General features: G+C 47.3%; 1 protein-coding gene across 11 annotated transcripts in view; it reads right to left on the bottom strand.

The window, feature by feature from the left end:
- Positions 1 to 13,692, bottom strand: part of DNAAF8 (dynein axonemal assembly factor 8) — a 151,494-nt gene that overhangs the window by 38,637 nt on the left and 99,165 nt on the right. For all 11 annotated transcript variants that reach the window (XM_073362825.1, XM_073362831.1, XM_073362826.1 and 8 more), the window contains 4 exons: positions 12,049 to 12,203; positions 7,145 to 7,292; positions 2,042 to 2,173; positions 446 to 640 (listed from right to left, as the gene is read on the bottom strand). In XM_073362825.1, coding sequence (XP_073218926.1) covers positions 446 to 640; positions 2,042 to 2,173; positions 7,145 to 7,292; positions 12,049 to 12,203 — 630 coding nt within the window. The remainder of the gene's footprint in view (positions 1 to 445; positions 641 to 2,041; positions 2,174 to 7,144; positions 7,293 to 12,048; positions 12,204 to 13,692) is intronic.

Genomic DNA, 13,692 nt, shown 5'->3' with positions numbered 1-13,692 from the left:
CATCAATCAGCTCCCCTGGAAAAGGCTAACTAGGGAGGTGCAAGCTAGTTTAGCTGCTCAGGCTGGAAGAGCTAATTAGTCCAGCAGCAGAGGCTATGAGAAGGATGCAGGAAGGACATACTGGAGGAGAGAGGGGGTAACCAGCGCCAGCTGAGTCCAGTGCGTGCACAGCTTTCAAGGAAGGGAGACTTCTGTTCCTCCCTGGCCCTGTGGGAAAGGGCTAAAGGGAGAAAAGCGCTGTATTAGTGTCGGTGATGGGAATGTAAATAAATCACTCAGCAGAGAGAGTCTGAGAGGTTCTTGGGGCATCTAAGGATGGGGAGGAGTGGGCCCCGTTACAGAGCCCCTTTCACCACTTTTCCTAAATGAACTTGCTGAGTTAAGAGTAGCTGGATAGAATTTAGCTGGCCAAGGCGTACAAACCTTCCCCAAGAGAAGGAGTCACCTGGGTTTTGAGGTTGCTTCTGGAAGCCAGGATGAAGGATTTGGCAAAGAAGATGGCCAGCACTCTTCATGGCTTCCTTTCCAATCAGTGTCAGGATGACAACTTGTTCCATTTCAGGATCCGAGGCGTAGGTTCGGTGGCATAAAAGATCCAGAGGAACATTACACGAGTCTGGCACTGCACTGAGATTGCCTCCTGCTCAGAGAGAAGATCAAAACAACAAATCTAGTTATCCAGGGTAACAAACTTCCTCTTTCTCTTAGTGTGGAGGGATTGATTAATTCTCCAGAGAATAACAGAGCATGGGTTCTAAGAGTAGCTTCCTCCCAGATACAAAAGTAGGACGTAGGCAAGTGTCTGGTGAGTGAGTCTCAACGTGGTCTAAAGCAAGGGCTTATCTGCAAAACATGAGCAAGTTTTGTTTCCAACAGTGAATCATTCTCCAGCCCTAAAATCATCAGAGCTAGAAAGTCTGGATTGTGTTTTTAAACTGATGTCTAGATATTTATATTTGGTTAGGTCAGTGTCTTTTCTCTTTTAAAAATATCAGTGTCTATATATTTATTTTAACAGTGAGCAAAAATCAGCTGGTTCTTCAGATCACACGGGAGACAAAACTCAATTCAGAGCAATGATGCAGGCTGCAGTAAACCAACTTCTGGTTACTCAGTAGCTCTGCAGCATGGAACACATTTCCCATGCTTCAGCTAGGCATGACCAGGACGTGCATAACAGTCGGAAATCCCTTGAAAGGAACTTTGCCGCATTCTACTCCTATCACTATTCAGTTCTTAAACCCAATTGTTAAGCAATTAGGACCAGTACTGGTTTATCAGTTGCTACTGGCACCAAGAGGCCAATTACAGCAATTAGGGATTTCAGCCCAGATCTCAAAGCCTTTGAGTTCAATGGGAGACAGGGGCCTAACTATCTTTGAGGAGCTGGGCCTTCATGTCCGCAGGTTGGACTCAGAATCTTCCTTCAGAATTCACCTGAGTGCACAATGGGTCAGTCCTGAAGCCTTTGTACTCTGGCAAAACACTTACTGAGTTCAATGGGGAGGACCAAGCAAAGATTCCAGGATCTGGCTTAAGATTTGGTTTTGATCACCATACCCTTCACTTTCATACCAAATCTATTATCCTTCCTAGCTTAATGCTATTTAGAAATGGAATCCCCAGGAAAAATGTCCTTTTCTTTCTCTCCTTTATGCTACCTATTAAGATTTTACAGCCCACAATATGATATAAATTCTAATTGATAACACACACCTATTTTTTACTAGGGGAGCTTTTGACTCCCTAAAGCCAATGTATATGGCCTCATTTCTGATACCCAGTACAAGTAAGGATAACACCTTACTAGTTGTCCCATTGGAGTCACTAACCAGCATTAGGAAAAGATCTCAGAGTACAGTGCTAAATATATTATTATTGACAATGAACCAAATCCTGAGGTTCTTGCTCAGGAAAATTCCCAGTAAAGACTCCAGGATCTGTCCCTATAATAGGCAAATCCTGGGTTCTGGATTAGGCAGACCTCAGCATCTCGCTCTGTAATCAGCAGAATCTTAGATTTTCCATCATTCTGACATACCCAGTGTCTGCAACAAGCTGTCAGTATAGGGAGCCACATGAATACACAATGCAGGTTCCAGTTCAGCACTGGGAGGTAAGTTGCTTCGTACCTCCCCAAGGAGTCCTCGTTCTGCTAGTTCATTCATCAGTCCTAGGAACAGAACAATAGATTGTGTACGAAATATCACGCACAGCTATTTACGGTGCATTCTGTCAGAGCAAGACTAAGTGGAAATGCACGCCATCCTGCCATCTATCCTTGGCTCATATTTCCAAGCTCCGATATTAATATGGGTCATGGCGAGTTCACGCAAGGAATATAAAACACAGTTTTGCAGCCTCACCAGCATGGTAAGCCACATTCATTTACAGCAGGATTAAGTAGCTGCTGGAAAAGCCTGGCTTGGCCATTACTTTTCTTAGAAAGATCTTAGCCTTGCAGCCAACATCCTAGCATTTTCAATTGACACCGACCCCAAGTTATGAAAAGAAACCACTCCAAAAAGAAATGACAAGTCTCTGTGTTCTGTTTCAGCCCTGACTGTCATTTGGTGTCTTAGACTAACTAGGATATATCATCAGGCACGGACAGGTTCTAGGAGTACGATCCTAGTTGGCATACCTTGGAAAGGGGAATAGTATTGGAGAAGGAAAGGATTATTCCTTAGCAACACTGGACTTCTTTGTGGGGTCCTTGTAGCCAGCCTGGCATTTCCTGGTGGCCAGATGAAAGCTTATTTGACAAAACTGTCAGCTTTTCCACAGGTGGCTCTGGAATAAGCCACCAGTCCAGGTCAATTTAGAAGCCATGAAGGGTAGCAGGTGTGAGGTTCTGCGGGAGCTGGAAGGTAGGCCCACGAGGAGGTTGATGCCTCTACACAGCTACCCGGCAGCTGTGATAAGGCTGGATGCATTATCACATAGACCCCATAGAGACAAACACCACAGGAAGCACCACCTCAGAAGGCCAGACTGACAGCTTCCCTCATGGCCCCTATTGGTCCAGGCACCCTATTTAAGCCCAAGAGAAGTTCCAGGAAGTAACGTGCAACTAGGTGGACTCCCCAGCCAGTTATAGTGTCTCACTCCCAGACTCCGACCCTGACTTGGACCCCGGGCTTCTGCCCTTGAACACCAAGTCCGATCCCAACCCCTGGCTTCAGTATTTGAACTCTGCCTCCCACTTGGACCCCTGGCTTTGGTATTTAGACTCTGAAATGGGTTTTTGACCCCTGGCTTTGGCATCTGACTCTCGACCCATGCTCTCAGAGTCAGACACCAGCCCTGCCATAGGACTGATCCTCCAAGCCTTGGTTGTGACAGCACGAAAGAGATGTTTACAAAGTTGGTCTAAGGACTGTGGTCAAGTCTGGATGTTTTTCTACAATATCTGCTCTAGTTCAAAAAGGAATTGTTTCAGGGAAGTTCTCTGGCCTGATTTATGCAGGAGGTCAGATGAGAAAATCAGCCTTGATAGCAGCCTTCAACTACCTGAAGAGGGATTCCAAAGAGGATGGAGAGAGGCTGTTCTCAGTGGTGGCAGATGACAGAACAAGAAGTAATGGTCTCAAGTTGCAGTGGGGGAGGTCTAGGTTGGATATTAGGAAAAACTATTTCACCAGAAGAGTGGTGAAGCACTGGAATGGGTTACCTAGGGCGGCGGTGGAATCTCCATCCTTAGAGGTTTTTAAGGCCCGGCTTGACAAAGCCCTGGCAGGATGGTTTAGTTGGTGTTGGTCCTGCTTTGGGCAGGGGGTTGGATTAGATGACCTCCTGAGGTCTCTTTCAACCCTAATCTTCTATGATTCTATGATCACCTTCTGGACTTAGAATCTATGAATTTTTGAGTGGCAATCTTTTACCTTTTCAAATTTTTCCTTTTGCCAATTTCTGCTTGGGTACATGAAAGCACTGTAAACACTGTGCATATTCTCAGTGACCTTCTCAAAGAGAAATATTTGCTCAAATTCCCTTAGAAAGACCAGGAACCACATTTCTTCAATGAGTAACTTTTCTAAGGAATTTAGGCAGAAAATGATTCAGTGCTGTAATTAGTCTGCCATGATTAATCAGTCATGCCTGAGCATGTTTTCAGGGAGTGTGTGAGATACTCACTGGAGAAAAGGGAAAGAACCTTTTGCATTATCAAATCATTCTGAACCTCTAAATGTGTTTCCCGTTGTAACATCTGTGATTTATGGTTTTCCATTTTCAAGCATTATACTGTGCACTATAGAAAAGCAAGGCACTAATGGGAGGAAGAAGAATAATTCTCAAACTGGGGTAGTTAGTGAGAGGACACTGTAAAGCACCCAAACCCCAAAGAATAATGTACAGGGTCCAATCCTGCAGCGAAAAGGGAGTTCTGCCCAAGTGTGGGCTGGATGACTAGAGGATAACTATAGTGGACTAAAGAAGCAGTGAAGAACGGATGATGTGATTGAAACACAGGACTGAGTCAGGAGAACTGGGTTCTATTCCCAGATTTATTGTATGATTGTGCCCAAGTCAGTTAGCTGCTCTGTGCCTCAGTTTCCCCATTTGTTAAATAGGGATAGTAATGCTTTCCCTGAGGTTTAATTCGTGTTTGTAAAATACTTTGAGATCCTTGGGTGGATACTGCTAGAGAAGGGCACAGAGGAAAGTTATTATTTGCCACATAGATACTCAATTAACCAGCTTCCAGGGTCCCTGCCTGAAAAGAAATTGAAAAGCTAATAAGTAAAGAACTTGCTGTGCACTGGACAAAGCCAGTCCTGATAGTCTGAGAGGCCAGCTCCTCCGCTAGTATAAATCAGCATCGCTGCAATGAAGGCAATGGAGCTATACTGATTGACATTAGCTGAGAATCTGGCCCAAAGCATATGCCTACCACTGCACACGTACACCAAGAAATACCTATGTGCTAAGAGACACGATTTTTAAAAATAAGTGCCGAGTGAGGCTATGTCTGCACTTAAACCGCCACAGTGGCACCGCTGCACTACTATACACTTCAGTGTAGACACTCACTCCAGTGACGGGAGGGGTTCTCTGTAGTCAATCTTCCCCGACAGGCAGTAGCTAGAAGAATTTGGCCAAGGATTCTCTCCTGCTCTTTGGTCATGGGGCACACATCCCTTCTGTCTTTCTAGCTACTTATATGGCCCCATCACTATTCTATTCTATGTAAGTTCTCATACCACCATACTCATTCATCACCATACTACCTGAGCACCTTCAGTCATGCATTAAGCAACATGACTAATATCTATCATGTCTGTTCCCTCATCCTCTCCCCAAGGGGAGAAGCCTGTGTTGAGTCAGGAGAACTGGGTTTGGATTTTTTTACAGCAGATACATGTTGCTCTATGGTTATATTGGAGGAGGCAAAGTCAAAGAAATGCACTTGGAGCAGAAGGTCTGCGATGGTCCTTAGTTCCTTCTGCAGTCTGGGCCTGGCCCCTGAGAACGCTCTGTCAGCGGAGTAACTGATACCGTCCCAAGGATTTAAAACTAGAAAAACAATAACAATCCCCCCCTTTCTTCTCAGAATGTAGAAGGAGCACCGGGCATTGGTTTTTGCAGGTGGCCATATGTCTGACGAGTGGAGACGTGCACCTGTGTGAAGACCTTGCTGAGGGAAAGCCAAGTCAAAGAGACAAATTTTGAATATGCTGAGGTTCCTCAGCCTCACCCCTTGCAGGAACAAGAGCTGTTGTCCAGGCCTGGATCAAGTGCAAGTTCTAGCTCCTAGTCTCCCAATTTGTCAAAAGTTTAATTGTTCCATAGCTAGATAGATGTGGGACAACATGGTCACAGGGGAAGGGGTCTCTCTCATGGAGCTAAGGCCAAACCCTTGGAGGCCTTTGAATATCACGATAGAGACTCTGAACTGGACTCTGTTTGCCACTGCAGAGAGCCAGGGCAGTATGCTCACCTGTGCTGCTAAGCAGAAGGGCTGCTGCATTTGCAGCAGCTGGAGCTTTTTAAGCCAGGCATCTGGCTTCATGAATTCACAGCTACTTCATATGAAGACAGAGAACCTAGAGTACCGAGCACAAAAGCAATGACTCAAATGGATTTAGGGGTCAGAGTGGACAAACAGCTGCACATGAGCTTGCAGTGTGACACAGCGGCAAAAATGGCCAATGCCATCCTTGGACGTATAGACAGTTGAGTAGGAATATGGAAGTGATTTTACCTCTGTATGTGGCATTGGTGAGGACAATACCAGATTACTGCATACAGTATTTTAGAAAATTGGAGTGGGTGCAGAGAAGAGCCACAAAACTGAGTCAAGGGTTGCAAAAGAAGCCTTGCAGTGAAAGACTTAAGAAGCTCAATCTGTTTAGCTGATCAAAAAGAAAACTGAGATGTGACTTGGTTACGCTGTATCAGTACCCTCAAGGGAAGAAAATACCAGGTACTAACGGGCTCTGAAACTTAGTGCAGAAGTCCGTAACAAGAGCTGGAAGTTAAAGCCAGACAAATTCAGATTAGAAACAAGGTACACATTTTTAACAGTGAGGTGATTAACCACTGGAACAAAATGCCGAAGGAAGTGGTGGATTCTCCAACTCTTGCAGTCTTCAGTAAAGATTGGATACCTTCCTGGAAGAGTTGATTTAATCAAACACTAGTTATGAGGTGTAAAAACTGGGTGAAATCTTCTGCCCTGTGTTATACAGACTAGATGATCTAATAGTCTCTCCTGTCCTTAAAATATGAATTCCTAGGTATAGAATGAGTTGAAATAAACAAGCCTAGGCGTCACAAATAGGTGGATCACAAGGGCAAGGTCTGAATCTGATAGGAAGAGGGACTGTCTTCTGGCACAGTTGCAGATGGATACTTTTGGCCACCATGATTACCTGGGCAATGAGGAGTCCAAAAACTGAAGGCTAAAGACCAAATTACTGCATAGCTTGATTACCTGATACACAGAATGTGGATCTAATGGTGGTGGCTGATTCATATACAAGTCTGGTGGTGCATGCTACTTAGTGAAAGCTAAGGTCAAGCCCATATATTTTGAAAGGGTTTGACTGCAACATGGTGCTGTTAAATGAAGCTTTTCAGTCTGGTGCATGCCCAAATACCAATGCTCTTCGCTGAGGGACCTAGGAAAGACTGGCATTACCTTTCACCAATGCAGGAACATGATGGCCAGCATTCTCCTTTCTCAGCAGTAAAATCAGACAGTGCAAGCGTGGCTCAGCAGGAGGTTCTTCTCTTGAGGATCTCTTATCAGGGGGACTTGAAGTCTTGTTAGGGCAAAATACAGCCATCTGAAATTACATAGGCCAACACTTCAACCCTAGGAACCTAAAGCTAGACTCCTAAGTCCATGTTTAGGTACTGTGACAAAGTTCCTGCTCTACCTTGGTGGGTCTTGCGCTTATTGGTGGATTTGCTCGCCTTGGAGCTTCATGGCAGCCCTCAGCTTGGCCGTTTTTCTGAACCCACAGTCCAGGTCGACTCCTCCTGTGTCTGACCAGGAGTTGGGAGGATTTGGGGGGAAGCCGGGCTCACCCTATACTCCAGGTTCCAGCCCAGGGCCCTGTGGAATGCAGCTGTCTAGAGTGCCTCCTGGAACAGCTGTGCAACAGCAACAACTCCCTGGGCTACTTCCCCATGGCCTCCTCCCAACACCTTCTTTATCCTCACCATAGAACCTTCCTCCTAGTGTCTGATAATGCTTGTACACCTCAGTCCTCCAACAGTCCACATTCTCACTCTCAGCTCCTAGTGCCTCTTGCTCCCAACTCCTCACACACGCACCGCAAACTGAAGTGAGCTCCTTTATAAAACCCAGGTGCCCTGATTATCCTGCCTTAATTGATTCTAGCAACTTCTTGATTGGCTGCAGGTGTTCTAATCAGCCTGTCTTAATTGTTTCCAGAAGGTTCCTGATTGTTCTGGAACCTTTCCTGTTACCTTACCCAAGGAAAAGGGACCTACTGAGCCTGGGGCTAATATATCTGCCTTCTATTACTCTCCTATAGCCATCTGGCCCAACCCTGTCACAGTACCTATTTAAAAGTGATTTAATTTGCAGGGAAGCTGAGCATCCACAGATCCCATGAAGTCAAGGGGAGCTGCTGGTGCTCATCACCTCTGCAAATCAGGCCATTTGTATTTCAGTGCTGCCATGTGGATTTAGGAGCCTTACTTCACAAGCATTTTGGACATAGTGTTATTTTTTTATTTGATAAAGTGTTATGAAGAAGGAAGATGGTTCTTCTTCAGATCTGAAGAAAAGCAGGTGGTAAACAAGCTCCTTGTGCAGAGTTTTCTTGGTGAACCAGGAAGTGCCCCACTCTACAGTCTCAGACCCCTCACCCTGTGCAACACATGACTTACAAAGGGCTGTCTCCCTATGCAAGGAAAAGTCTCACTCACTTCACTGGCTGTTGTGCTAATGTGAGGAGTACAGACCTGGGCTCGTTTTTGTCTTTCTCGGTTTGATTGGAAGCCCTGTTTTAATGATGATTATCTCGGTTTCCTTGAACTGAGATTTGACAATGCCAAATGCATACTCATTCAGCTGCATCCGATATAATATTACACATAACATCAGATAAAAAGCTTGCTGGTTGGCACCATGATAAGAGAACCCTGACAATCTATATTAATACATGCTATTGGGAGATCTCTTTGTTCAGATGGGTATTAACTTATGAGAGAGATGTGAAGAAAAAATGGTTATTCACCTTCTCGTAACTGTTGTTCTTCAAGATGTGCTGTTCACGTCCATTCCAATCAGGTGTACGCGTGTGTGTGTGCATGGCAGCCAGAAAACTTTTCCCCTAGCAGCATCTGTCAGGTCGGCCTGGGAGCCCCCTGGAGTCACACCTTCATGGAGCTCAATATAGAGCCCTGCCGACCCGTCATCCCCTCAGTTCCTTCTTGCCAGTTACTCCGACAGAGGGGTACAAGGATGGGTATTGGAATGGACATGAACAACACATCTCGAAGAACAACAGTTATGAGAAGGTAACTGTTTTTTCTTCTTTGAGTGCTTGTTCATGTCCATTCCAATCAGGTGACTCACAAGCCCAAGTTCAGCAGGTGGGGTCGGAGTCGTCCACTGATTAGAGCACTGCTTGTTCAAAGGCCGGATCGTCTCTGGCCTGCTGGGTGATTGCATAATGCATGGTGAAAGTGTGTATGGAGGACCACGTCATTGCTCTGCAGATTTCCTGTGTAGGAACCTGCACCAGGAACATCGTTGAAGAGGCCTGAGTCCTGGTGGAGTGTGCAGTGATCGGGGGAGCAGGCACACCTGCCAGGTTGTAGCACTCATGGATGCAGGACGTGATCCATGACGAAAGGGAGTCCAAGGGAGGAGTCGAGTACTGGGCGATGCAGGATTATGATCTTATCCAAGCTGTCCCAGACTGGCCGATACACTAATGCTAGCCATGACTAAAGAGGTTGAAGTCTGAGTCTGGCATGCTGTACTATGTAGGTACATGTTTCCCAGTAGTTTCAGGCAATTCCTTGCTGTGGTTGGAACTGCCTGAGACTTCATGTCACTGAGGGACTGAAACTTTGCTTCCGGCAGGTATGCCCTGGCTTGTGTCGAGTCCAGTACAGCCCCTAAAAACTTTATCCTCTGAACAGGGGACAGTGTTGATTTCCCCTCATTCAGAAGAAGGCCCAGTTCATTGAACATCTTTCTTATGAAGTCGACTTGTTGAGCTCTCGCAGGTCTAGGATGGGCCTGAGCCCACCTTTGGCTTTCGGTATTAGGAAATACCGGGAATAATAACCCTTGCCCTTTTACTCCTGAGGAACCTCTTTCACTGCCCCTAATGAAAGGAATGAGAGCACCTCCTGCATAAGGAGTTGCTTGTGAGAGGGGTTCCTGTAGCGGGGAGCTGGAGCTCTCTGCTATGTCGGTCCGGAGAGTGGTGAGGGTTCAGACTCAACTGGACCCGGGGGGTGGCAGGAGTCAATGAGACCCTGGGAGGCAGAGGAGCTGAGGTGACGTGGCCTGGTTCGGGACTCCCTGCCACAGGCTCCTTGGGCTTGAAAGGGAGAGAGCAACCCCTCTCTGGCCTTTTCTTTTTCTGGGGCACTGGGGACTGAGACTGGTGCCTCACAGAAGATTGTCTATGGGTGGAGCTGTGGTGGTGCCGTGACTCCTTGTGGTCCTTTCTTGGCACCGATGAGGAGGTGACGGGTGTGGGATCTGCTGAGCCTGGGTTGGATTGTGGCTGGACTGCTGCCTCCATGAGAAGGAACTTGAGTCTTTGCTCCCGGTCTTTTAAAGTCCTAGAGCAAAACCCTTTGCAAATTCTGCTCCTCTCCTTCTGGTGGCTCTCCCCGAGACACCACAGACAGGAAGAGTGTGGGTTGCTCTTAGGTATAAATTTTCCACAGTCCTCACAGAGTTTGAACCCTGGGGACTTGGGCATACCCCAGTGCTGGGGGGGTGTTGTTTGTGGGGGGGACCCCAAAAGGAAACTTATGACCTAACTACTAATACTAAACTAACACTAGTAACTACTGAGAACTAACTATAAACACTAAGAGTGGACACTGCCCAAACACGCTTGCAAAGCAAGAGCAACATGTTGTTCCAGCTAGCCATCACTGGTGGTAAGAAGGAACTGAAGGGGTGGTGGGTTGGCAGGGATGTATATTGAGTGCCATGAAGGTGCGACTCCAGGGGGCGCCTGGACTGACCCGACAAATGCTGCTAGGGGAAAAGTTTTCTGGCTGCTGTGCACGCACACGTGCACACACCTGATTGGAATGGTCATGAACAAGCACTCGAAGAAGAACTATGAAGTTATGCAGTCACATATGAGGAGTATCTCCTGATGACACATTCATTGATTAAAAATCATTTTACAGTGATTTTTTACAGTTAGGGCCCAATCCAGCTCCCATTTGAAATCAACGGCAAAATTCATATTTGACTTTCACAATGGCACAATCTGGCCATTAGTGTTCTCTGCTGCCAGGAAGGATGGGGCTTTAATGGGATTTTCCAGCACAAAGGAAATTCAGCTCTGAAAGCAACTGGAGGTGCCACTCATAGCAAAAGAAGATGATGTCAGAAAGATGGGGAATCCTGGGTGCAGGCTGGCTGGCAAAAGGGTAACAAGAGTGAGAAAACCACAAAGCAAAGTTCACCCAAGGATGAAGCAAGGGTGAAGCATGCTCGTCGCTATAAAAAACATGATTTCCCTTAGTGAGTGCAAGCTAATCCAAGGCCCATTTGGCTTTGTGTGGATTAGTAAAATGGCACAGCACCTATTCCACCAGCCTGGTCCACCTCACAGAGCTGGATTCACTGGTGGCTGATTTGACCACTCTGCTGAGAAAGTCAGCATTGCTGACCATCTCTGGGATTCAAATAGCGTCAGAACAATGTGTTAAAATATTTGTCCCCTTTTCAGAGGAGATGCTATTACCGTACTAATGTAAAAGTAGACCCTGTTCTAAACTGGGATTACTAATGCAATCATTTCACATTGGGACCAGCTGTCGCAACAGGCACATAAAGTAACACTGCTTCTTCATTATGAGTCTTGCATTGTTAACCTGAGGCCTGCAGGAGTGTGACTTTAAAAACATTGTCATCTGGGATGAAAATAGGGTGACCAGACAGCAAGTGAGAAAAATCAAGACGGGGGTGGGGGGTAATAGGGACCTATATAAGACAGTCCTTAATATGGGGACTCTCCCTATAAAATCGGGACATATGGTCATCCTAGATGAAAATGAGCTGACTGTAACAATTGCATCATGATATTCTGACCTTATCTCACCATGCGGCAGCATCATGACACAACATGTAAACATCACGACATAATCATATTGCACCAGCCACACAGATATTTTGGGGTGCTTTCACTATCCTGAGAGCCCGGCCTGCAAGATGTTGGACAGTCATGTCAAAATCAAAACCACTGGGGTTGGAATCAGACTAACCCATTGCAGCTACATTGTAGGTTTTAGCAGGAGCACTCATGGATATGGCATTCAGGATCTGGGAAAGCATTATTCTAGTGACCCTCTGTCCCATACCTGACTTGTTGTCATGCTGAGCATGATGGCTCGCTTGGGAGAAAGTCGCAGCTGCCTGATTCCCTGCAGAGTAAAGCCTCTCTGAGTACAGGTTGAAATCACATCCCCGTATGCGTGAGGAGGCACAGCAGGTGACACAACCAAAATGACATCCCCTGGATCAAAGTAAAGATGAGAAGAGCATCAAGTTATTTTTGTGGAAACTATTCCATCTCTGCAGGAAACCTGATGAAAGGGGCCAGCCCCAACTTCCAGACCAACCCAGATGATGACACTACATTCTGTGGAAAGCACTGTTCCTGAGCCAGCTTAAGTGTAAGCGGGGGAATAGTCCCGCTATTGTAGGGAACTTTCCTGGCTTCTGCACTACCCCGGTGAAGAGGGCTAGCGAAAGGATGTGAGTCCTCGCTCCCACTTCCTTTACCCAGTGGCCTCCCTGCCCTTGAGGACTCTCCTTCCACTCTCCTGTCTGGCAGAGTCCTCGTAACCCCAACAAGGCTGGGCCCAGGATTCCTGGGGGGTTCGACCCCCAACCCTGCTGTGGTCACCTAGGACAGGGGCTAGGGTGTCCCCACTCCAGGGTACTCTCTCTGCACTGGGCACTTCTCTGACCCACTGACCATTACATACAAGTTAAAGCAAATGCAAGTTATTTAATCAACAATTAATTTTAAAAAGAATAATAAAAAATGGAAAGGTTAAAGGAAACATGTCAACCCGCTCTGTGCCAGGGAACATCACAAACAGTGTCTCTGGAACATCAGGGCAGTTCACAGTCTGTTCCTTGTAAGTCCAAGGTCTCCCTCTCAGGCCCTGGCTGTGCTGCAGGGACGCTGTGGGTTGGACACTTGCTCTGGTGGTGGCCACACGCTCTCAGGCTCTAAGTGGTAGGACCTTTCTTCCCAGTGTCGCCCCTGCCCTGTCGGGGTTACGATCCAAGCCTGGCCTGCAGAGCCCCTTGACTGAGGCGTCTCCCTGTGCTGGGCCTGCTGCCCAAGGTCCCCGTCGCTCTCCCCAACTGCTCACCGCACCCAGCTCCAGACTGCTCCAGCCACAGCTGCACCACTCTGTCTCTGCACTGCTGCTGCTGCTCTGCCTCCAGCTCCCTGCGCTGCTTCTTTGGCCCCTCTCGCTCTGGTTGCTACAGCTCTGCTCCCAGGACAGGTCTGCTCTGCAGGCTGCTTCTGTGACTCTGCTCCCAGCACTGACCTGCTTCCTGAGCTGCTTTTCCGGCTCCTCTGGCTCTGGTTGCTGCAGCTCTCCTCCAAGGGCAAGTCTGCTCTCCTTGGGCTGTGCCTCTGGCTTTGGGGCTGCAGTTCTGCTCCCAGGACAGGGTCTGCTCTCTCTGGGCTGCTTTTCGGGTCCCTCTGGATCTGGCACAGCTCTGCTCCCCAGATTAGCTTGGACCCCTACTTTCTTCCTAGCTCGACCTCACTCTGTCTGACCCAGACAATGCCAGCTCACATGGAGGACGGGACCTCCCTGTCCTCCTGACTCCCTGATTAGCCTGCTCACCCTGTCATTCAGGCTGCCCTGGACCATTGGCCTCTCCCCATTGTTCCTGGGGGCTGTCAGTCTCAGGGTCCTGATTCCCCATCGACCCTTCGCCCTTTTTAGTACTGGGAGCTAGCCAACCAAAACACC

The sequence above is a fragment of the Lepidochelys kempii genome, chromosome 10 (genome assembly GCF_965140265.1).
Source record: "Lepidochelys kempii isolate rLepKem1 chromosome 10, rLepKem1.hap2, whole genome shotgun sequence".
NCBI lineage: Eukaryota > Metazoa > Chordata > Testudines > Cheloniidae > Lepidochelys > Lepidochelys kempii.
This window is presented reverse-complemented; position numbering and strand designations above follow the sequence as displayed.